This window comes from Mustelus asterias, chromosome 22 (assembly GCF_964213995.1).
Source record: "Mustelus asterias chromosome 22, sMusAst1.hap1.1, whole genome shotgun sequence".
In the NCBI taxonomy this organism is placed as follows: domain Eukaryota; kingdom Metazoa; phylum Chordata; class Chondrichthyes; order Carcharhiniformes; family Triakidae; genus Mustelus; species Mustelus asterias.
Window position 1 is genome coordinate 27,922,528 of NC_135822.1, and position 25,714 is coordinate 27,948,241.

The 25,714-nt window shown below is 47.3% G+C and overlaps 1 protein-coding gene across 1 annotated transcript in view; it reads right to left on the reverse strand.

The window, feature by feature from the left end:
* The window catches only part of LOC144509980 (immunoglobulin superfamily member 21-like), a 338,186-nt gene that overhangs the window by 12,263 nt on the left and 300,209 nt on the right, over positions 1-25,714 (reverse strand). The window contains exon 7 of the mRNA XM_078239053.1: positions 12,555-12,640. Within this exon, the coding sequence (XP_078095179.1) occupies positions 12,555-12,640 (86 nt within the window). The remainder of the gene's footprint in view (positions 1-12,554; positions 12,641-25,714) is intronic.

The following is a 25,714-nucleotide window of genomic DNA, read 5'->3' on the forward strand; positions in this document are numbered from 1 at the left end:
GACTTGTAGATTTTTTTTTGTATATATGTAGTCTGTTTTCGCACCCCGCCGGCCTTTGTTTTCAAAGGAGGGGTGAATGTGGTGAACCATCGTTGGTTACCACTGTGGGGTTATTCTAATGTTGCTGTTGGGTTAGGGTGTTGACACTGTGGGGTTGTTATAATGTTGTTGTTGGGCTAGGGTGTTTACACTGTGGGATTAATATACCTGTGGTGGATGCTGTCGGGCCCCGCCTCCTGGGAGAGGTATAAGACCCTCTGCTCAGGCGGGACCCCTCCAGTCTGGAATGGTGTACTCATGTTTAAATAGTTCCATTGTTTGTCAATAAAAGCCTTCAATTACTGAAGCCTTGTGTCTCGTGCTCGATTGTTGCGCATCAATGTTCGAATCACTTCAGTCATCTCGGTAAGGAAAAAACTACATGGATGGAAACCTGTGCTTGGGCAACGGTCAACTAAATGTCTCATGGGGCGCACTCAGAACCCAGATAGACCACATATGGCCCCCAGGCCACAGGTTTCCCACAATGACCTACAGGGATTCATCCCTAAGAGCAGCGGGAAATTGAAGAGGGAATGATGACGATACTTGATGTACCCCAGTCCAACGCCGGCATCTCCACATCATGGATACTTGATGTCCCAGGAAGCATTTGAGAGCAAACAATGCAGATACCACAGTCCAAGTGTTCATGACTCTCTGTATGAAGAGCTTCCTCTTAATGTTGTTTCTATCTCGAGCTGTCGCAATTTCAAACGCGTGCCTCGTTATTTCGTCGTCTTGGCTTACCATGAAGTGTTGCTCCAAGTCTACCTATTCTATACTGTTTCTACACTGCCTGCCTTCAAGTTCCCCCAATGCAGACTGGCTTTGCGCGCCTTTCTGTCATTGTACACTGAGAGGCTGCTAACCATGCAAGACCCCTTTGACTGTGTGCTTAACCCTTACTGTGTGTAACTATACCGAAGTAACTCAGAGTGCAACATGACTGATGTATATAGTTTGAAAAGAATTGTACTCTAAAATATCCAAATGGTTGTAATGTTCTCATTACTGAACTGAAGCAGCCGAGAATGCTTCAATCTTTATCTCGGGAGAAAATGTGAATACTGCCGCACTTTCCTGTTATGACAATTTGAAATGTTTTGTCACGTTGCTTTCAGGTCTTTTATGAATGGATTATATATTTTTTTGTTGTTCAATTTGTGTCGACATCAGGTGCTCTGGAATCCATCCTATTTATACAGAGGGCTGGATTTCAGGCTGCCAGCTGGCCACAGAGAAATACTCGAACGAGGAATGATATTGTGCGCCTGGCTGCAGATCCTTGCCAATGCCTGGAGGAGGCCCACGCGGGACAGGCCGTTGGAAGTCACCCTGGCGCTTTGGGTGAAAGGCCAGCCTGAATTTTCAGATTGGCGTAGTTTTAATGCCAGGAATGCTGGCAGGAAAATATACACCAATGGCTTCTTACTCGACCCACTGCTTTTACTCAAAATGGCCGCTGAACAGAGTCCTCCATCGCTGCTGCTACACTCAAACTGCAGCACTTACATCTGGTAACTGTTGTGTTAGCCCCGTGCCACAGTGACTGCACCGAGTAAACTCTCATCCTTGGTGATTTCAACCTCCATCCCAACTAATCATTTTAAAAAATGTATTCCTGGGACATGGGCGTCGCTGGCTAGGCCAGCATTTATTGCCCATCCCTAGTTTCCCTTGAGAAGGGTGGTGGTGAGCTGCCTTCTTGAATCGTTATAGTCCATGTGCTGTGGGTTGACCCACAATGCCGTTATGGAGGGAATTCCAGGATTTTGATCCAGTGACTGCGAAGGAATGGCGATATATTTCCAAGTCAGGATGGTGAGTGGCTTGGAGGGGAACTTGCAGGTGGCGGTGTTCCCATTTATCTGCTGTCCTTGTCCTTCTAGATGGAAGTGGTCATGGGTTTGGAAGGTGCTAAGATCTAAGGATCTTTGGGGAATTGCTGCAGTCCATCTCTGAGTTCAATGCCCTCTTAGCTTCCCTTAATCTTTCCCTCCAATAGTAACTCCGCACTCAGATTCACGGTCACCCCTTGACATTGCCACCTCATAGCGCTACTCCCATTGTGTCATTCACGGATAAGGTCACCTCTGCATGTTTACTGCCTCATTTTGCTTTCCATCCGCAGAAAATCCCGCCCTAATCTTTCCTCCACTTTTCTCTCCTTTAAGAAGTTCCTGGAAACCACTTCTTTGACCAAGCTTTTCCTCGTCTGCCTAAGATCTCCTTATGTGGTTCCATGTCAGCTGTGTTTATAAGGCACGCACGAAACTCCTTGGGTCATTGTACCACTTTGAAGGCGCTATACAAATAGAAGCTATTGTTTGAGCAGTCTGGCCTCTGGGCCCGAAGGTTGTGGGTTTAAGACCTACTCGAGAGGCTTGAGTGCCTAATTTAGGCCGACCTTCCTGAGCAGTACTGAGTCGATGATGCACTGACTGAAGTGCTGTCTCGGGTAAACATTTAACCAAGGCCCGGTCCTGCCTCTCAGCAGGGTGTGCCAGATTCAGTTGCCTGACTTGAAGAGGTGCTGGCACATTCTACCCTGGTGTTCTGTCTCCTAGCTATGAACATCAGCAAGAGAGTTTATCTGGCGGTTGTCTCAATGCTTGTTTGTTTGCAAGCATTTTTAAAGTTTATTAGTCACAAGTAAGGCTTACATTAACACTGCAATGAAGTTACTGTGAAATTCCCCTATGCCACACTCCGGCGCCTGTTCGGGTCAATGCACCTAACCAGCACGTCTTTTGGACTGTGGGAGGAAACTGGAGCACCCGGAGGAAACCCACGCAGAGATGGGGAGAATCTGGAAAATCCACACAGACAGTGACCCGAGCCAGGAATTGAACCCGGGTCCCTGGTGCTGTGAGCTAACCACTGTGCCATCCATGCTGTGGACTGTGTGGCTGCAGTGTTTCCTGTATAACTTCATTGCAGTGTTCATGCAAGCCTTACTTGTGACTAATAAATAAACTTTACTTTACTTTGTATCAAATGGATGCACCCATCCCAAATGTTGCCACCGACCACCAATTCGACCCTGAAACATCTAAGCACTGTTTATAACAGGCTCACTCACCTGATGAAGGGGCAGCGCTCCAAAAGCTCGTGATCCCAAATAAACCTGTTGGACTTTAACCTAGTGTTGTGATGCTTCTTACTGGGCCCACCCCAGTCCAACACCGGCATCTCCACATCATTTATAACAGGCAGTTGTGGAATTGAGTCTTCAAGTGCCTTTCAAATATGGAAGGTTGTGGGGGGTGGGTGGAGGGGTGATTCAGAAAGCATTGACTAACCACACTATATAAACGATCTGGAAGAAGGTGTAACTGGGGTGATCAGTAAGTTTGCGGACGACACGAAAATGGCTGGACTTGCAGATAGTGAGGAACATTGTCAGAGGCTACAGAAGGATATAGATAGGCTGGAAATTTGGGCAAAGAAATGGCAGATGGAGTTCAATCCAGATAAATGCGAAGTGATGCATTTTGGTAAAACTAACGTAGGGGGGAGCTATACGATAAATGGCAGAACTATAAAGGGTGTAGATACGCAGAGGGACCTGGGTGTGCAAGTCCACAGATCCTTGAAGTCACAGGTGGAGAAGGTAGTGAATAAGGCATATGGCATGCTTGCCTTTATAGGACGGGGAATAGAGTATAAAAGTTGGGGTCTGATGTTGCAGTTGTATAGAACGTTGGTTTGGCCGCATTTGGAATACTGCGCCCAGTTCTGGTCGCCACACTACCAGAAGGACGTGGAGGCTTTAGAGAGAGTGCAGGGGAGGTTTACCAGGATGTTGCCTGGTATGGAAGGGCTTAGTTCTGAGGAGAGATTGGGTAAACTGGGGTTGTTTTCACTGGAAAGACGGAGGATGAGGGGTGACCTAATAGAGGTGTATAAAATTATGAAAGGCATAGATAGGGTGAACGGTGGGAAGCCTTTTCCCAGATCGGTGGTGACGTTCACGAGGGGTCATAGGTTCAAGGTGAGAGGCGGGGGGGGGGCGGGGGGGGAGGAGGTTTAACACGGATATCAGAAGGACATATTTTACACAGAGGGTGGTGGGGGCCTGGAATGCGCTGCCAGGCAAGGTGGTGGAGGCGGACACACTGGGAACGTTTAAGACTTATCTAGATAGCCAAATGAACGGAGTGGGAATGGAGGGATACAAAAGAATGGTCTAGTTTGGACCAGGGAGCAGCGCGGGCCTGGAGGGCCGAAGGGCCTGTTCCTGTGCTGTATTGTTCTTTGTTCACACTCACGATGGGGCCATTAATTTAAAATGTTCAGCCCAGGTCAGAGATATAAAGCTTGCAGTGCCTGGGTGTATGAGCAGTTTGACAGCCAGGTCTATCAAAATTGCTCTTATTTCTGTCGCTACTTTACCTCCCGAGGTGTATTCTTCATTTCCAAATTGGTGTTTGAGGCAGTAAGTGGAGCGTTCTAATATGTGGCAGGCGTCTTTGTGAATTCAGGCTCCTGTCAGGTGCATCCGGCATCAGGTAAAATCAGATCATTTCACTTGAACAGGATTCCGTGTCTCTGTGTGGTGAATAACCTGATATCCATATTCCCATTCATCCAGCGTAGACCCATTTAAGTTTGCTTACTGTTATTAAACATTCAAAATGAAGACAGGGGGAGAGCTAATGACTTCAGGAGACTGCAGCTTTCCCAGCATCTGTCTTTTTAATTTAACTTGAAATTTACCTATGAAAAAAATAGACCTCCACGGGATGTGAATAATACAATCAAACAGGCTTGACAAGTGCTGCAAAGTTCGGCGTGGTGTGTGAGTCTAATTCATATTCAAAGCACCCCTAACCAGCCACCAACCTCCCCCCCTCGCACCCCCTCCGCCCCCACTGCCCCCGCTCACCTTTCCTGCTCAAATATTTTATGACCTTGTGGAATGGAAATGTTTTCCCACTGTCTGCTACCTGAAGGGGTAATCTGCAGAACTGCGATAATTATACAGCTGGGTGTCAGGATGTTAACTGAACGGAATACAATGAAGATATTTCTATCTTGTCAGGAGCTGCCAGTATATGAAAACTCTACCGGGCTGCTTTTGTTCTTCCTATCGTGAGGTCCAGTCCTCTCCTGCTTTACGATGCAAAGTTTTTGTTGATTCGCCGCTTCATCTCCCTGAATGGGCCTGCCTCATTCTGCAGTAGAGCTCCATAACCTTCAGCAGCAGCAACTGGGGGCGCGCGCGCGGTGGCGCAGTGGTTAGCACTGCTGCCTCGTGGCGCCAGGGACTGGGGTTCGATTCCCGGCTTGGATCACTGTCTGTGCGGAGTCTGCCACATTCTCCCCGTGTCTGCGTGGGTTTCCAGTTTCCGCCCACACTCCGAAAGGCATCAGGGCTACGTTGATTGGCCATGCTAAATTGCCCCTTAGTGTCCCAAGATGTGTGGGTTAGGGGATTAATAGGGTATATCTGTGGGATTACGGGGATAGGGCCTGTGTAAGACTTTCTTTCAGAGAGTCAGTGCAGACCTGATGGGCCAAATGGCCTCCTCCTGCACTGTAGGAATTCTATGATTCTAACTGCCCCACCTCCACCATGTCCCATCCAGAGGTCCTTTCTTCATGTTGCTAGCTTGGGTTCTGGACAAATCATCGCAAGGTCTGTACCTATACATGGGAACACCACCACCTGCAAGTCACTCACCATCCTGACTTGGAAATATATCACCGTTCCTTCGCAGTCGCTGGGTGAAAATCCTGAAATTCTCTCCCTAATGGCATTGTGGATCAACCCACAGCACGTGGACTGCAGCGATTCAAGAAGGCAGCTCACCACCACCTTCTCAAGGACAACTAGGGATAGCCAATAAATGCTGGCCAGCCAGCGACGCCCATGTCCCAGGAATGAATTTTAAATAACCATTGTGTCTGCTGCCAGGTGTAGCAGAGGAAGATCATGCGCGCGCTGCTTATAACATTTGGAATTGTTGAGAGGAAAGGGGATTGAAGAATTGATCTCAATCAGTGCAAATTGGTCAGTCAGACATAAAGACTGCTACCTGAAAGTGGCCATGATGTGGAGATGCCGGCGTTGGACTGGGGTAAGCACAGTAAGAAGTCTCACAACACCAGGTTAAAGTCCATCAGGTTTATTTGGTAGCACAAGCTTTCGGAGCACTGCTCCTTCATCAGGTGAGTGGAGAATTGGGTTCACAAACAGGGATATACTTGCAAAATCTCACTAACTGTCCTGGCTTGAGACAATTCACACTTCTTTAACCTGTGCTTAACCCTCTCTCCACTTGCATTGTCTGCACCTGTAAAGGCTTGAATACCTGTTAAGACTCGCATTCCAACCATTATCTTGTAAATTGAGTCTGTGTCTATATATGCTCTGTTTATGAATCCAATCCTCCACTCACCTGATGAAGGAGCAGCGCTCTGAAAGCTTGTGCTACCAAATAAACCTATTGGACTTTAACCTGGTGTTGTGAGACTTCTCACTGTGGCTACCTGAAGGGGTAGATTGGGGAATAGAGCTGAGGTGGGATTGTGGTCGGTACAGACTCGATGGGCCAAATGGCCTGCTTCTGCACTGCAGGGATTCTATGATTCTAGAAGAGTAATCAATCCTGTGCTCACTTTGAGTCCACCCACTTTTCATTGGGAACAGAGACCCCGGCTAATTCATCGGGTTACTGAGACCAAGTCTGGATGAAATCAGCTGGTTGAGCACAGATTTGAGATTGGATCCAAAGCACTCGATGGGCTTCCAGCACACTGGAGCTGTACATTACCGTATTGAGCCAGTAACTTACTGTCACCTCTCCATTACTTCGAGCCATTAGCCTCATGTCTCCTCTGAGGAAACTGCCAAGCGATATTTCCGTTGGCACTGTATAAAGCGGGTAAGGGCAATTGGTTCAGCAGCAGCACTGCCAGTTTGGATTCAGAGGTTGAGGATTCGAGAGGCTCTCTGGGGTTCGGGCCTGTAACCCACGCGGACACTCCAGTGTGAAACAAAGGGCTGAGTTGTTGGATGAGATGTCAAAATTGAGGCGGCCAATCAGCCTGGTCAGGTGATCAGAAACCATCTCACAAGTCGAAGAAAAAAGTTTATTTATTGTTGTCAGAAGTAGGCTTACATTAACACTGCAATGAAGTTACTGTGAATGTCCCCTAGTCTCCACACTCTGGCGCCTGTTCGGGTACACTGAGGGAGAATTTAGCACCTAACCAGCACGTCTTTCGGACTGTGAGAAAAAAACGGAGCAGCCGGAGGAAACCCACGCAGACGTGGGGAGAACGATAGAATCCGCACAGACGGTGACCCAAGCCGGGAATCGAACCCACGGCCCTGATGCTGTGAGGCAGCAGTGCTCATCACTGTGCCACCCTGCGAAGAAGAGTAGAGAGATCGATCATCCAGCGTCCTGGACAACACAGCCCCCTCAGCCGTCATTTAATTGTCCATTTATCTCACAATGTGCGCAAATTGGTTGCAAGATTTCCCTGGATAATGGTACCAAGGGCAGTACCTGACTCAGAAGGTTCCTGAGCTGACCTCGGTGTAGTGATGTGCACTCATTAAACAGAAGATGCTGCCGACTCTTGGCACCAAAATGGTCGACAGGGCACATTCAATGGAGAAGCGGGGGACAGGGGTCTACCATAGAGTCATAGAAGTTTACAGCATGGAAACAGGCCCTTCGGCCCAACTTGTCCATGCCGCCCTTTCTTTTTTTAAACTCCTAAACTAATCCCAATTACCCGCATTTGGCCCATATCCCTCTATACCCATCATACCCATGTAACTATCTAAATGCTTTATAATAGACAAAATTGTCCCTGCCTCTACTACTACCTCTGGCAGCTTGTTCCAGACACTCACCACCCTCTGTGTGAAAAAATTGCCCCTCCGGACCCTTTTGTATCTCTCCCCTCTCACCTTAAACTTATGACCTCCAGTTTTAGACTCCCCTATCTTTGGGAAAAGATATTGACTATCTAGCTGATCTGTGCCCCTCATTATTTTATAGACCTCTATAAGATCACCCCTCAGCCTCCTACGCTCCAGAGAAAAAAGTCGCAGTCTATCCAGCCTCTTCTTATAACTCAAACCATCAAGTCCCGGTAGCATCCTAGTAAATCTCTTCTGCACTCTTTCTAGTTTATTAATATCCTTTCTATAATAGGGTGACCAGAACTGTACACAGTATTCCAAGTGTGGCCTTACCAATGTCTTGTACAACTTCAACAAGAGATTCCAACTCCTGTATTCAATGTTCGATGAAACCAAGCACACCGAATGTCTTCTTCATCACTCTGTCCACCTGTGACTCCACTTTCAAGGAGCTATGAACATGTACCCCTAGACCTCTTTGTTCTGTAACTCTCCCCAACGCCCTACCATTAACTGAGTAAGTCCTGCCCTAGTTCAATCTACAAAAATGCATCACCTCACATTTGTCTAAATTAAACTCCATCTGCCATTCGTCAGCCCACTGGCCCAATTGATCAAGATCCCGTTGCAATTGGAGATAACTTTCTTCACTGTCCACTGTGCCACCAATCTTAGTGTCATCTGCAAACTTACTAACCATGCCTCCTATATTCTCATCCAAATCATTAATATAAATGACAAATAACGGTGGACCCAGCACTGATCCCTGAGACACACCTCTGGTCACAGGCCTGCAGTTTGAAAAAGAATTCCCTACAATCACCCTCTGGCTTCTGTCAAGAAGCCAATTTTGTATCCATTTAGATACCTCACCCTGGATCCCCTGAGATTTAACCTTGTGCAAGTACCTACCATGCGGTACCTTGTCAAAGGCCTTGCTAAAGTCCATATAGACAACATCAACTGCACTGCCCTCATCTACCTTCTTGGTTACCCCTTCAAAAAACTCAATCAAATTTGTGAGACATGATTTTCCACTCACAAAACCATGCTGACTGTCCCTAATCAGTACTTGCGACCCTAAATGCCTGTAGATCCTGTCTCTCAAAATATCTTCCAACAACTTACCCACCACAGATGTGAGGCTCACTGGCCTGTAGTTCCCAGGTTTTTCCCTGCAGCCCTTTTTAAATAAAGGCACAACATTTGCCACACTCTAATCTTCAGGCACCTCACCCGTGACTATCGATGATTCAAATATCTCGGCTAGGGGACCCGCAATTTCCTCCCTGGCCTCCCACAATGTCCTGGGATACACTTCATCAGGCCTTTTGTTGTGGCACAGGAGACATTAGGAGAAGAAGTGAAAAAGGGGAGGGAAAAAATATTTCTGCAGGGGGCTAGCCGTCCCTGGAATCAACTGCAGAGAAGGGCAGGTGGCTAGGTAGATTAATTCCCCGTGTCTGGCCTCAGGGACCTGGCAACAGGTGCTGCAGGTAGTGTGATGACCTCGTATGGATGGTCGAGGTCAGTAAATGCATTTTCATGTAACGTCTCCGGCAACATCACCTCACGCTGCTCAATGTAGCACTTGCCCCATTAACAACCATGCCTAACATTCCGACATTCCACTGTGCCCTCACACATGGACCAATGTTGCCAACCTTATATCCACCTCTTCCTGCTTCCACACACCTCCTCAGCAAACGGCAAATCTTGGAAATATTTGGCATCCTTCCCTCTCCCTCTTGTAGGACAAAGTGGTCCTGAAAGGAGGGAGGAGAGTTGAACTAGCAGAGGTCAGGCACACCGATGCCAGCTACGTCCCCTGGAGGGGATGGTGCGGCTCCCTATTGTGGGAATGGCTACAATGGAATCTGTTGCATTTAGCAGCAGTACCTCAAGAAGTTTACTGACCTCAGATAGACGGTCAAGATCACCTTTACATGACTGGGAACTTCCAGAATGTTGGGATGTTCCTGTCCTATGTTTCTTCTCGAATCCCACCTCATCTGCCTCCTGTTCTCTGACCTGGTGGAAGCTGCTGATGGTCTGACCACAAATCCCTTGTTTTCCATCTGACCTCCCTTCCCTCACTCCAACCCTCCATTTTACTCATTTGTTTATTGATACCCAAGGATGGTCACTGGGCCAGAACAACCGCCAGGCCAGAGCGACCACCAGGCCAGAATGGCGATCAGGCCAGAACAATCTCCAGGCCAGAATGGCCATCAGGCCAGAATGAGTGCCAGACCAGAATGGCCATCGGGCCAGAATGGCTATCGGGCCAGAAGAACCGCCAGGCGAGAACGACCGCAAGGCCAGAACAACCACCAGAAGCAGAATGACTGCCGGGCCATAACGGCCACTGGGCCAGAATGGCCACCAGGCCAGGACGGCTGCAAAGCCAGAACAACTGCCAGGCCAGAATGGCTGCAAAACCAGGATGGCCACCATGCCAAGATGGCCACTGTGCCAGGATGGCCACCATGCCAAGATGGCCACTGTGCCAGGATGGCCACCATGCCAAGATGACCACCATGCCAGGATGGCCACCATGCCAAGATGGCCACCGTGCCAGGATGGCCACCAAGCCAGGATGGCCACCATGCCAAGATGACCACCATGCCAAGATGGCCACCATGCCAAGATGTCCACTGTGCCAGGATGGCCACCATGCCAAGATGACAACCATGCCAGGATGGCCACCATGCCAGCTGGTGTAACCTCATGAGGTAAAAGATCCTCCGGTATTGGCTCTCACAGCAGATTGTGTTGGGGTACAGGAAACCGTGCGACAAGGATTGCTTTCAACAGAACACAAAGTGAGGGGGCAGGAAGCACATGTCGGGTGGGACTTGCGACGATCGGAGGTAAAACCATTGGGTGATCAAATTGGGAATTTAGAAGATGGAGGAGATGCTGCAATAATAAGCCAGATCATTCACTATGAACCTCGTTACGCTGTACACATTTACAGACAAATGAGAAACAGTGTCTAATCTAATGTGGATTGCCTGGTGGTTGGTTTAAATTCGTACTTTCCTGCCATTAATTTAATATCATGGAAGTTACTTCCTCTCGCTTCTACTCTTTACATCCTTGACATCTCTTCCACGGACACTGAAACTTTTGGCTCCTTTACCTCCCTCTGCAGCGCTGGGACCAGCCATCTGCCATGCTTCCATTTCCCAGACTTTCCTCTGGAGAATAGTTAAGGCCAATTATACATTCCAAGGTTGTACGGGGAAGTGTAGTTCACCCGAGTGACAGGACTGACGTATTAAGGCCATTTCTATCAGGCAGAGATTCTCGATCCAACTCACCATTTAGTTTAATATCTCTCCCACAGTCACAATGGGCTTTTCAAAGGTGATGAAATTATTGCCTTTAGTGACAGTTCACATGGCCAGCCACTGCTTCAACTATTTTATTTCTCAAACTATTCCATTCCACCCTTTTCTCCATTAATGAGAGGCATGCCAGTATATTCTATTGAAACCGCGATTTTTAAGAGGATTTACCACTTTAATCACTCCACTAATCATAGAATCATAGATCCCTACTGAGTAGGAGAAGGCCATTCAGCCCATCGAGCCTGCATCGACACAATCTCACCCTATCTCCATAACCCCATGTAGTTACCCTGCTAGTCCCCCATGACACTAAGGGGCAATTTTAGCATGGCCAATCAACCTAACTCGCACGTCTTTGGACTGTGGGAGGAAACCGGAGCACCCGGAGGAAACCCACACAGACACGAGGAGAATGAGCAGACTCCACACAGACGGAAACCCAAGGCCAGAATTGATCCCTAGAACTGTGAGGCAGCAGTGCTAACCACTGTGAAATGTGCTGCTCTATTAGCTGACAGTAAATACAGGTAAACACATGGATACAAGGGTCATCTAGACTCGAAACGTTGGCTCCATTCTCTCACCACAGATGCTGTCAGACCTGCTGAGATTTTCCAGCATTTTCTGTTTTGCTTTCAGATTCCAGCATCTGCAGTAATTTGCTTTTAACATGGATACAAATAATTGTTTAGCCTTGTGCTTTACAACAGCAACTACTCAACACGGTGACACAGCGGTTGGCACTGCTACTTACACAGCGCCAAGGACCCGGGTTCGATTCCTGCCTTCGGTCACTCCTCGCAATGCATCATCATGTGCGCAATGGCCTCACCACACCAGGGATCCGGGTTAAATTCCTTGCGTGACTGTCTGTGTGGAGTCTGCACGTTCTCCCCGTGTCTGCGTGGGTTTCCTCCGGGTGCTCCGGTTTCCTCCCACAGTCACAAAGATGTGCGGGTTAGGTGGATCGGCCACGCTGAATTTCCCCTTAGTGTCAGGGGGACTAGCAGAATAAATGTATGGGATTATGGGGATAGGGCCTGGGTGAGATTGTGGTCGGTGCAGACTCGATGGGCCGAATGGCCTCCTTCTGCACTATAGGATTGCATGACCTACGAACTACTCATTTTTGTATTGCATTCCGAACATGGCAACATTTCTGAGGGCGTTTCACAGTCAGATGTGACTGCGTGGGGATATTTTCACTCTTAGCAGTGGATGCGAGCAATTCACATTTCAACAGTCCCTCAGAAACGAAAGAACATGCTTACCTGAAATCCCAGGACGATGATTCTAACTGTGTCACCAACTCGAACACGTGTTGGCATCATGTCGATGTGTGGACCTTTAGGCGAGGCTGTGGACACAACAGATCACAGTTCTAATATTATTGTTCGAAAGTTCACTGCATTGGCTGCATTCATACAGGATGCCTCCCCCGTGCGGGGACGGAGCAACGTCAACTGACCACTGGGCCTGACTCCCTGCTCCGCACCCCCATCGAGCTGAACACTGGCACCCCCAGGAGCCAAGTTGACATTCTTGTGGATTTACCCGATTTGCTAAATTTGTCCATACGTGCGTAGCTTATAAAAAAATGTTCTCCCTCAAATGTTGCCGGACCCGTAACGTTAACTCCATTCCTCTCTCCACTAATGCTGCCAGACCCACTGAGTTTATCCAGCATCTTCTGTTTTTACTCCTCTTAGCTTTCTTCTCTCCAAGAGGAAGAGTCCCAACCTCTCCAGAGAGAGTATCTACTCAGACAGAGTATCTTACCCAGGCCCTCTTCTCTGCCCTATCCCCGTAACCCCACACATTTTAAAAAAAGTTTATTTATTAGTCACAAGTAGGCTTACATTCACACTGTAATGAAGTTACTGTGAAAATCCCCTCGTCGCTACACTCTGGCGCCTGTTCGGGTACACTGAGGGAGAATTTAGCATGGCCAATTCACCTAATCTGCACATCTTTGGAGTGTGGGAGGAAACCGGAGCACCCGGAGGAAACCCACGCAGACACGGGGAGAACATGCAGACTCCACACAGACAGGCACCCAAAGCTGGAATCAAATCCGGGTCCCTGATGTTGTGAGACAGCAGTGTTAAACCATGGGATCATTCTTGTAAACCTTAATTTTTATTCCATCTGCAACAGCGATTTGCAAATTTAATTGCTCCCTTTCTGGGCGAGAGTGGCCGATTGGCAATCATCAACAATGACCAAGGCCGGAATTCTCCGACATTGCCCCGTGGCTGGGATTCTCCAGTCCCGCTGCAGCGAACGGAGATACGGCTCAGTGTTAAATTCTCCATTCTCGCTGGCTGAAGCAGCGGGGTGTGAACGGCCGGAGAATTCCAGCCCGTGCTTTGAGAGGATGCTTTTGCTGTCAATTGTTGGATTTAACTCTCCGCGGTGAGTTTAATGGGCAACTCATGTAAAATTGCAGCAACTCCATGAGACTCACAGCCAGGTTAAGACGTCTTTTGCACAAAGCTACCGGAGCAGCAGAAGTCACTCAGTAACTTGCGGCAATTTGCGATTCACCAGATACATGTTGATAAGGTGTGTGTACTTGAGACGCTATTATTATTAAAGTAAATTCTAATAAGTTGAGGCTGGTAACTCAGAGATGCTGAATTCGACTACCCCAGGACTGGAAAAGCATGTGTGGAAGTTAGGTTACAAACGATTGTGAAAACTAAAGTTCTATAATTGTCAAAAAAACCCTGTCAAGTAATGGAAAATGATTATTAGCCAAACAAGGCCTTCAGTCAGGCCTTCAGTAAGGTCAATGCTCACGGACTCAAGTTAAGTGACTACATCTAAAAACCATGTTCCATAAACACCGCATTCCAAGACTAGGATAAAAACAAAGAACAAGTTACCATGACAATTACCAAATAGCAAGATATGGGGACATATTAAGCTAATGAAGGATTGGCAGGAGACAGTTTTCTATTGGGTGAGAAAGGGCAAAAGGCTATGCTATGATTGGTGGATATGTATGCAAATGAAGGATTAGAAAAATTGCTCATTTCTCATTTGCTGTAGTTTTTTTTTGTTTTTATCCAATTCAATCCAATCAAAGTCCAATTCAAAGTGTCAACATTCCCGATCCAAGCTGACAAGACAGGCTGGCCGCTTCCTGTCTTGGGGCTTGATCTACATGACCCAAGCTGATTGGAGCAGGCATCGCACCTCCTCCAAGGCTTGATCTCATTTGCTTCTTCGCCAAAAGGCCGAGATGCCGCTTTAAAAGATTGCTTCAAGTGAAGCCTCAGTGTAACCTCATGACTTTGACCAAGTGCAGGGCAGCAAAACTACACCTGCCCCTAGTCAAAAGGCCGATCATTTGCTGTAATTAACTATAACTGCTCAATTTCCTGTATGGATCAGCAGAACACCCTGTAATACTGGGCGCTGCATTGTATTCTCACTTGTGCACAAGTTATTAAAGCTTGGAAATTGAGTACTCTGGGTATAAGTGCTGTTTGTACCCAAAGCTGACGACACATCCATGTACTAAAAAAGGCAAATGCTGGTGGGCAGAAAGAATGCTTGAGTCCAATTACCGTCAATCCCACTGTAAGGAACTTGGAGCTATGCAAATTCCTCCCATATTGGCTCCTTCATCTCAGATTGCATGTGACTGCGGACAAATCCACTTTGTACACAAGCCCCATCAAATTGAGAGGGTTCTAAAGACTTGTCTGTGGCGCCACTGACAGACTGATATTTAATTCCAGGCTCTCTTTATCAGTGAGGCCAATCACTGCTTGCATTGCTGACTGAGCAGCTCTTTACAGGTCGGAACTCTCCAGAACATTCCAATCTGCGTCTCCGCAGAAATCATTAATTCACGGGAGAAAATCGTAAGGGTTTGGAGCAATTAAAAGTGATGTGCTTGCTGCGTTGGAAGGGAATTACTGTGCCAGTCAGAAAAATAAGCTGCCGCTGATAGAAGGGCGGGTGGGGGAGGGGTGGGGGCACCAACTCAATCTTAAACTAATTATCATTGCCTTTCTTCAGCGCTCGGATATCTTCCTTCATTCCTCTCCCCTCTCCTTCCCCTTGATTGGGGAGGTTTTAGTCAATGCGACTTAGGGATAGTGCAGGGAGATGATGCTGAGGTGAAAAATCAGCCCTGATCCAGTTAGGGTCAAGTTTTTGGGGTCAGGCAGAGAGAGGACATGCCCCCTTTTCTTCGTGCTCTGCCACTTCTCTTTCGGCCCACGTCCAACCCTTGTGATGCCTTTCCCTTCTATTGTGGCTTGTTGTCTCCTTGCCTTTTTCCATTTTCCTTTATATTGTTACTCCTGTTAGTTTTTTCCTGTGCGGGTGGTGAATGGGGGATACTCTCGTGTGGCGGAAGAAAAGGGGGGGTGGGGGGGGGGGGAAGAGGAAAATCAGGCGATTGGAGTTTAGGAGGCTGAGGGGAGATCTAATAGAAACTTACAAGATAATGAACGGCTTAGATAGGATGGACGTAGGGAAGTTGTTTCCATTAACAGGGGAGACTAGGACGCGGGGGCACAGCCTTAGAATAAAAGGGAGTCACTTTAGAACAGAGATGAGGAGAAATTTCTTCAGCCAGAGAGTGGTAGGTCTGTGGAATTCATTGCCACAGAAGGCTGTGGAGGCCGAGACGTTGAGCGTCTTCAAGACAGAAATTGATAAATTCTTGATTTCTCGAGGAATTAAGGGCTATGGGGAGAGAGCGGGTAAATGGAGTTGAAATCAACCATGATTGAATGGTGGAGTGGACTCGATGGGCCGAATGGCCTTACTTCCGCTCCTATGTCTTATGGTCTTATGGTCTGCTTCTGCCGTATTTTAGGTGGTTGGGGGGGAGGTGGTTGTTGAGGTGGTGTGTGTTAGGGGCAGGGGGCTATTAGGTTGAGGTGTGTTTCTGGGGTTGGAGTGGACGTCAGGGTGGTGTGTATGTTGGAGAGTTTTTTTTTGGGTGGGGGTTTCCTGGTTGGGGAGGTTTTGTGTCTGTTGCTGAGTCAGACTCCGGTTTTTGGGTTAGGGTTAGGATTAGGGTGGAGCAGGCTTGAGGGGCTGAATGGCCTCCTCCTGCTCTGAGGTTCCAATGTAAATATGGTGGGGGAGGGATGAAAGTTGTCATTTGTACAAAACCTGAAGTTTGATGGCTTGTGGAGACTGGTTCCATCCTAATGTTGAACATGGACATTGCGGAACTTTTTAAAATTAATTCATGGGACATGGGGGTCGCTGGCTGGGTCAGCATTTATTGCTTATCCCCAATTGCCCGAGGACAGTTGCGAGTCGACCACATTGCTGTGGCTCTGGAATCGCATGTTGGCCAGACCAGGTAAGGGTGGCAGATTCAGGTGAAGAAGGGGGCTTGGGGCTCCGAAAGCTTGTGTGGCTTTTGCTACCAAATAAACCTGTTGGACTTTAACCTGGTGTTGTTAAACTTCTTACTGTGTCCTCAAACGTTCCCAGACCTGCTCCTGCCACGCCACTGACTTCCGGAATATGCCCAGCCAAAGTTGGCAACCGGAATGTTGCCTGCTCCTTTTCCCGTGGACGAGGTAGATGCAATTTGGGACTGATGTGAAGGCTGCAAATGACCCATCATGTGTAGCATTTAGACCTCAAATTAAGTCTTTTTGCTCTAATTTGTGAGATGAAACTAATGGATGCCCAGGAGGAGAAAAGTTGGGAGCAAACAGCTGAGGGAACGAGTGGTTTGTTGCGCAGCCAATTCCGGCTGTGATTTGGCTCCAGCCGGGGCTGTGTTTGCCCAGCCGAGCATCTGGGCGGGAGGCCTCCTCAGCAAAGTCAGATGTCAATGGGACTCTCCAACCCCACCGGCAGAAGGTGACCTTTTTACAGGTGTCACAGAACATTCCAGAAAACAAGAAGCTCTCGCGCGGATGCCAGCTGGAGACTTTGTTGCCAATCCAAGCTGGGAAACTCGGGCCAGGCCGCTGCATTTTTTTGGGCAGTTTTGTTTCTCTAAGTTTGGAGGAGGCAAATTGCCAAGACATTGAAGTGGCTCACAACAGGCTGAGCCAGAACAGATGGTCCTAATCCCTCAGCAAAAGCACAGCTCTGCAAAGACTCAAGAAATTGTGCTTTTGTTCTGGGATATTTACCAAAATAGAGAAATTTGTACTGGCAATAAGGAATGTGCTTGGGCCCATCAAGGCTGCTCTGCCATTTTGCCAGCTCCATCTCTTTACTCCTGCTTTATGCTGAAAAAAAAGACATATGTTATTGAAGCTTTCCGTCCTACACTCATCAGGACAATTCACAAGAACGCCAAATTGTTTGTGCGGCAGGGTGGTTAGCCTCACAGCGCCAGGGACCCAAGTTCAATTCCCAACTTGGGTCACTGCCTGTGCAGAGTCTGCACTTTCTCCCCGTGTCTGCGTGGGTTTCCTCTGGACGCTCCAGTTTCCTCCCACAGCCCGAAGGACAGGCTGGTTAGGTGCATTGGCCATGCTAAATTCTCCCTCAGTGTTCCTGAACAGGCGCCGGAGTGTGCCGACTCGGGGATTTTCACAGTAACTTCATTGCAGTGTTAATGTAAGCCTACTTGTAACAACAATAAATAAATTTCAAAACTTGTAATGGTATCAACAATTTATACTGCTTGAGAAGAGGGTGTTGATTGGTTGGCATGTGAACTCTGATTGGTGGAGGCGTTGTCATGGAGAATACACCAGTTGATTGTTAACACCAGCCTGTGCTTACAAAATGCAAAACAGAATGTCCAACATTCGATGTTGTTCTGCAATTGGACAGCACTTGCTAAACAATCCTGAGTGTGCTCAGAATGACACTGATAGTCAATCTCAGATTATCAGTCAGGTTTGCACCCTGACTCACTTACGCATGTAGAAGCAACATATATTCATACACAGGGCCCTAGGGGTGAAAGGTTATCGGGGGTAGGCGGGAATGTGAAGTTGAGGTTAGAATTCGATCAGCCATGGTCTTATAGGACTGAGGGACCAAGTGGCCTACTCCTGCTCCTAATTCGTACGTTTGTTTGTCTTTTACTGACAGAAAGAACACGCACACACACACAATGCATCTTTTTCAACTAAACAAAAGTTGGGGGACAGCCATTCGCTGGTTCATTCCCCATGGCAATGTCTTGACCAATCAGAGATAAGAGTCAACCTGCCTTGTTTGAATTTAAGCATAGCTTGGCAGTTAACTGTCAGTTATGCATCAGCTGGTGCATAATGCAGGGCAATGCCTCTACCAATTAGAGTCCACTTGCTAACCAATCAACACTCTCTTGCCATGCAGTATAAATTGTTTTTCTTTTTACAGTTTGGTATTTGCCCTGATGAGTGCAAGACAAAAGATTTTTCACAACGTCTTATTTCAGCAAATACTCTAGTTATTTACTGTCAAATTACTTTCTATTCCTGATTCCTCGCTCACTGCCCATATCTCTAATAGCATTATTTATTATAGAATCCCTACAGTGCAGAAGGCGGCCATTCAGCCCATCGAGTCTGCACCAACTCTCTGACAGAGCATTTTACCCAGGTCCACCCTATCCCCGTAACCCTGTGCATTTACCATGACTAATTCACCTAACCTACGCATCCTTGGACACTAAGGGGCAATTTAGCATGGCTAATCCACCTAACCTGCAGATCTTTGGACTGTGGTAGGAAACAGGAGCACCCGGAGGAAACCCACGCAGACACAGGGAGAACGTGCAGACTCCACACAGACAGTGACCCGAGGCCTGAACTGAACCCGGGTCCCTGGCGCCGTGAGGCAACAGTGCTGACCATCTATTTCCCAAATAAGTGATGAACTCTCTTTTCAAAACTGTATTTGCCACTATACCTATGGCTTTCCAGGCTAACCTTCCAATAGACAACATGGGTTTTATGACTATTCCAGTGTGATCTCAGGACACCAGCCAGGTGGTAATTCAGGATTTAGATAATTCTGTGCTGGCATTTGAAAGCGCTGTGGGAACCAGTTAGCAGAGGCTAGGAAGGGACTTGAAAGATTAAAATAGCTTCCCAGAAACTTATCCAGGTGGATGTTAAAGATCCAATGGCACTATTTGGAAAAATAAAGCAGGGAGTTTCCTTTTCTTCTGATCAACATTCCTCCCTCAGCAAATATTGCTCATTGCAGTTGATGAAATGTTGGCACACAGTGGCTGTAGTGTTTGTCCCTGTACTGTACATGAATTTATTGCGTGAAGGTTCTGACATTTCAATGACACTACAAAAACTATAAAAGCATTTATTACTTTTCTGTTAAGCATCACCTGCTTTATCTGTGTAGCTCTTCCATCTCAAGCTCAGCTACTTTCGACTTCCCTCAGTAAGACTGACGATGTGTACAGTGTTGAGCGTAGCGCCAACTCCCAAAAGAATTGGATTGAAATGCGCCTTACGGATAACTCATCCAAGTCGGTCAGCAAAGTTCGAAAACCTTCATCATCCCACAGGTCAGGTATGGTTTTGGGCCAAGATCTCGATGATGAGTATGTAAACCAGGCTCCATTATCTTATCCACCCCATTTGCTTTACAGGAGTGAATCTGGTGTTGAGCATCCCCTCTGTGCAAACAACATCTAAGCAACCTCTATGCAAATAACCACCAACTACAAAGGGTTGTGGACGTAGCCCAATCCATCACGCAAAGCAGCCTCCCATCCACTGACTCCCTCTACACTTCCCGCTGCCTCGGGAAAGCAGCCAGCATAATCAAGGACCCCACGCACCCCAGACATTCTGTCTTCCACCTTCTTCCATTGAGAAAAAGATACAAAAGTCTGAGGTCACATACCAACCGAGTCAAGAACAGCTTCTTCTCTGCTGCCATCAGACTTTTGAATGGACCTATCTCGCATTAAATTAATCTTTCTCTACACCCTAGCTATGACTGTAACACTACATTCTGCACCCTCCCCTTTCTTTCTCCCCTGTGTACTCTATGTACAGTATGTTTTATCTGTATAGCGCGCAAGAAACAATACTTTTCACTGTATCCCAATCCATGTGACTATAATAAATCAAATCAATTTGTGCCTCTGGATACTCTGAAACATGCCTTAGGGATGTTCCGCATGAGGACGGCCTCAACCGGGATCTTGGGTTCATGTCACACAACATTCCAAACATTCTTCACATTTCAATCTGCAATTCCAATCTTGCAATTGTGTCTTTGCCTATAAATGCCTTGTTTGTGAACTAACCTCCATTCACCTGATGATGGAGCAGCGCTCTGAAAGCTCGTGATTCCAAATAAACCTGTTGGACTTTAACCTGGTGTTGTGAGACTTTTTACTGTGCCTTAGGAAGAAATCACAATGCCTGCCTCTCGGGGCAACATGCAGCAATGGCAAAAGTGTGTCGCCCATGGTATCCATTTGGTTTGCAATGTTGAATCTGTGTGGATGGGTTGTGTAGATGGACCACTGTCTCTACCCGCCCATGCAACCTGCACTCTCAGACTACCCGTCTACGCCATGCACATGGCACAGCCCACCCAGACAAGCCAAGCTCTCGGCACACCCAGACAAGCCAAGCTCTCGGCACACCCAGACAAGCCAAGCTCTCGGCACACCCAGACAAGCCAAGCTCTCGGCACACCCAGGCAGAGACTCTTTCTCCACACGGACATTTTCCCCAGACAGTATTAGGGCAAAGTCTGTAACAGCCAGGGAGGCGTACGATAGCTGTTTCCTTATTCAGAGTTTCTGCGGCGAGGTCAACAGGTCGGAACAATAATTTATTTATGTAAATGATAGTCGGTTGTTACACACACAGGGGTTACGTTAGTTCAGAATGAAGCCTGCTCCCTATCATGTATTTGAAATCTGCAGGACCCTGAAGAGCACTGCCACTTTCCTGATGTTTTCTTTGCAAAATGCCTTTTAAGTAGGCGCCTTAATGTGAGTTGTATACCTCAGAGAGAGAGAGAGGGGGCGATGTATAATTCATGAGGGTCAGCAAATGCATTCTGAGGCACAGTTACCAATGTGGAACCCTCTGCTCAATCACACAAGCAAAGTGGATGGGTTGAAGAGTTAATGGAACTCTTTTACTTTGCTACTTATTAGCATTTTGCCTGACTGGCTCACGCCAGAAGCGGGTGAATTAATGGGATCTTGTTATATTTTCCTTATCTGCCAAGGCCAATGTATTATTTATAAGTTACAGAGACCACATTGTCATGCAACACAGTTGACTAAAACATTCGGGAGCGCAAACATGACTTGGTTTTGAATGGGCTCGGAGTGTCAGAACCACCCTCCCACCAACCCCAACCCGCTCCCCCCCCCCCCCGCCCCCCCTCATCTTTTGACGACAAACTTTACTTCAGGAGAAACATGTTATTTTTGATTTCTCCCTGTGCCAGCCCAACCCTAGACCTAACCTGTCCACAGTCGGCATGGCAACACAGCGTGTTGCTTCATACGCAATGAAATCTGAGGTTACATTGTACATAATCCTCAGAGAGCTGTGCATCATTGAATAGATGATTCACGGAAATGCCTTTTTTGCTCACCGGTATCTCTAAATCGCCTCATTTTTTGTTTTTGTTTTTGTTTTCAGACGGTTGGTCAAAGGTGGCTTGAGATATGATGCTCCCCTGCCAGCGACATTGTAAATGAAGTCTGCTGCTCGTAAACCTGTGTCCTGTTTCATGACACCATTACTGGTTAGTGCCGACAGTGACTTACCTGACGAAGGAGCAGCGCTCCGAAAGCTAGTGGCTTTTGCTACCAAATAAACCTGTTGGACTTTAACCTGGTGTTGTGAGACTTCTTACTGTGTTTACCCCAGTCCAACGCCTGCGTTTCCACATCATAGTGCCAACAAGGACAGACATTGATAACTAGAGCAGCACAATCAATTAGATCGTCACTTTGTTACATTGAATAATCCATCCACACAGGACTATCAAGAATGTAACAACAAAAGCCATGAGGTCCAACAAATATATTCCTTGTTGACTGACCTCAATCTTCCTCAAACTTCTTTAGTTTATTAGTGTTGCAAGTAGGCTTACATTAACCAAAAGAGAAAATGCTGGAAATTCTCGGCAGGTCTGGCGGCAGGGGCGGCATGGTGGCACAGTGGTTAGCACTGCTGCCTCAGAGCGCCAGGGACCCAGGTTCGATTCTCGGCTTGGGTCACTGTCTGTGTGGAATTTGCACGTTCTCCCCGTGTCTGCGTGGGTTTCCTCCGGGTGCTCTGGTTTCCTCCCACAGTCCAAAAATGTGCTGGTTAGGTGGATTGGCCGTGCTAAATTGTCCCTTAGTGTCATGGGGACTAGCTAGGGTAAATACATGAAGTTATGGGGATAGGGCCTGGGTGGAATTGTTGTTGGTGCAGATTGATGGGCCGAATGGCCTCCTTCTGCACTGTACGATCCTATGGATCGTAAGGAGAAAAAGGAGCTGATGTTTCAAGTCCAGATGATCCTTTGTCAACCTCTGTGGAAACAACTACAAAGGGTCGGATTTTGACAAAGGGTCAGCTCTTTTCTCTCCTTACAGATGCTGCCAGACCTGCTGAGATTTTTCAGCATTTTCTCTTTTGGTTTCAGATTCCAGCATCTGCAGTAATTTGCTTTTATCTGAGGCTTACATTAACACTGCAATGAAGTGACTGTGGCAATCCCCTAGTCGCCACACTCCAGTGACTGTTCGGGTACACTGAGGGAAAATTTAGCATAGCCAATGCGCCTGACCATTATGTCTTTCGGACTGTGGGAGGAAACAGGAGCACCCAGAGGAAACCCACGCAGATACGGGGAGAATGTGCAGACTCCGCACAGACTGTGATCCAAGCCGGGAATCGAAACTGGGTCCCTGGCGCTGTGAGGCAGCAGTGCTAATCACTGTGCCACCGCACCATGAACTTGCAATTATATAGTGATTTTAAAGTGGAAAAATATACCAAGGCACTTCTCAGAGCAGCAATCAGAACAAAATGGATGCCGGGCTAAAGGAGGAGGCTTTGTCTCTCCTGAATTGTATCCCTTGGACCATTTATATGACTCGCTTCAATGATCTACACTGGTAACTTATTCTACAATCGACCATTGGGTGAAAATGTTCCACCTGGATTTCTCAATATTCTCCTCATTATCTCATTTTAAACCGGATTTGGACCCCTTCAGCATTTTGCTGAAGTGAAGGGGAGATGTCCTTCCTGTCTGACCCCAGAAGTAGATTGTAGGCAGCCTCAGGGAGGGCGAGTGCTGAGGGGCCCACCTCCGTTCTCTGAAACTCGGTCCAGTTAATTTAGAAGGCAGTGGCTTAGTTGTATTCCCACTGGACCCAGAGACCCAGAGTAACGCTCTGGGGGACCCTGAGTTCGAATCCCACCACGTCTGACTTTCGCATCTGAAACACTGGGAGGAATTCTCCAGCCTCGCACGACCACGTGGTTTCCCGGCGGTGGAACGCGGCGCGCTGTTTGCGGGCGGTGGAATTCTTTGGTCCCACTGCTGCCAATAGGACTTCCCATTGATGTCACCCCACGCCACCATGGCACCTGCGGGAATGCTGCACTGCCAGCAGGACCGGAGAATCCCGCTGGCACGAACGGCTGGAGAATTCTGACTAGTATCTCTGTTTCTCCCTTCACAGATTGTGCCAGAGCTGCTGGATTTTCCAGCATTTTCTGTTTCTATTTCAGATTTCCAGCATCTGCAGTATTCTACTTTTACTTTGGTGTTTTTATTTATCTTTATTTAAGCCTATTTTTTTCATGCTTAAAGAGGTCAAGTTTTCAAGTTTGCTGATGACACCACCGTAGTGGGTCGGATCTCAAACAATGACGAGACAGAGTATAGGAATGAGATAGAGAATCTGGTGAACTGGTGCGGCAACAATAATTTCCCCCTCAATGTCAACAAAATGAAGGAGATTGTCATCGACTTCAGGAAGCGTAAAGGAGAACATGCCCCTGTCTACATCAATGGGGACGAAGTAGAAAGGGTCGAGAGCTTCAGGTTTTTAGATGTCCAGGTCACTAACAACCTGTCCTGGTCCCCCCATGCCGACACCATAGTTACGAAAGCCCACCAACGCCTCTACTTTTTCAGAAGACTAAGGAAATTTGGCATGTTAGCTATGACTCTCATCAACTTTTACAGATGCACCATAGAAAGCATTCTTTCTGGTTGTATCACAGCTTGGTATGGCTCCTGCTCTGCCCAAGACCGCAAGGAACTACAAAAGATCATGAATGTAGCCCAATCCATCACGCAAACCACCACCCTCCCATCCATTGACTCTGTCTACACTTCCCACTGCCTCGGAAAAGCAACCAGCATAATTAAGGACCCCACGCACCCCGGACATTCTCTCTTCCACCTTCTTCCATCGGGGAAAAGATACAAAAGTCTGAGGTCACGTACCAACCGACTCAAGAACAGCTTCTTCCCTGCTGCTGTCAGACTTTTGAATGGACCTATCTCGCATTGAGTTGATCTTTCTCTACACCCTAGCTATGACTGTAACACTACATTCTGCACTCTCTCGTTTCCTTCTCTATGAACGGTATGTTTTGTCTGTATAATGCGCAAGAAACAATACTTTTCACTGTATGTTAATACATGTGACAATAATAAATCAAATCAAATCCAATCAAATTGAGGTCATTTGAAAACCTGAGATCACGGCACATTAGCCAACATTGGCTGAATTCTTCAATTTTGGATGTCCTGCCGTCGCTGCCAGCGAGAACGGAGAATTTGGCACTCAGCCTAATTTCCGTTCACTGCAGCGGGGCCGGAGAATCCCAGCCGCGGGCAAGGTCGGAGAATCCCGGCTCTTCTCCGCTTTTCAGGCTGCTTATGTCTGCTCCATCAGTTTGTGACTCCCACACTGATGATTATGTCTGAGGGCACAGCCAAAGTGTGGTCTGTCTGAACTGAGCACGAAATTCAAATGGCCATGCCATTTGGGTATCCCGCCAGTGTGAATCAAACCTTCTCCCTGCAGGAAAGAATTGACGTGTCGAAAATAGGGGCGGGATTCTGCATCCAGGATACGCCCTCCATTTTTTAGGTGCACAAGAAATAAGAGCAGGAATAGATCATGCGGCCTACTGAGCCTGCTCCACCATTCGATAGGTGATCTTGGCCTTCAACTCAACTTTCCCACACACTCCTCATATCCCTCAGTTCCCTGAGAGACCACAAATTAACTTAAGAAGCCTTAAATATATTCAATGATGCACAACTCTATGGGGTAGAGGATTCCAATGATTCTTGACCTTTTGTGTGAAAATATTTCTCCTCATTTCTGTCCGAGTTGATCAGTCCCTTATCCTGAGACTGTGCCCCCGTATTTTCAATTCTCCAACCAGTGGAAACAATCTCAGTGTCCACCCAATCAAGTCCTTTCAGAATCTTGTACCCTTCAATGAAATTGGAAGAAATCATAGAA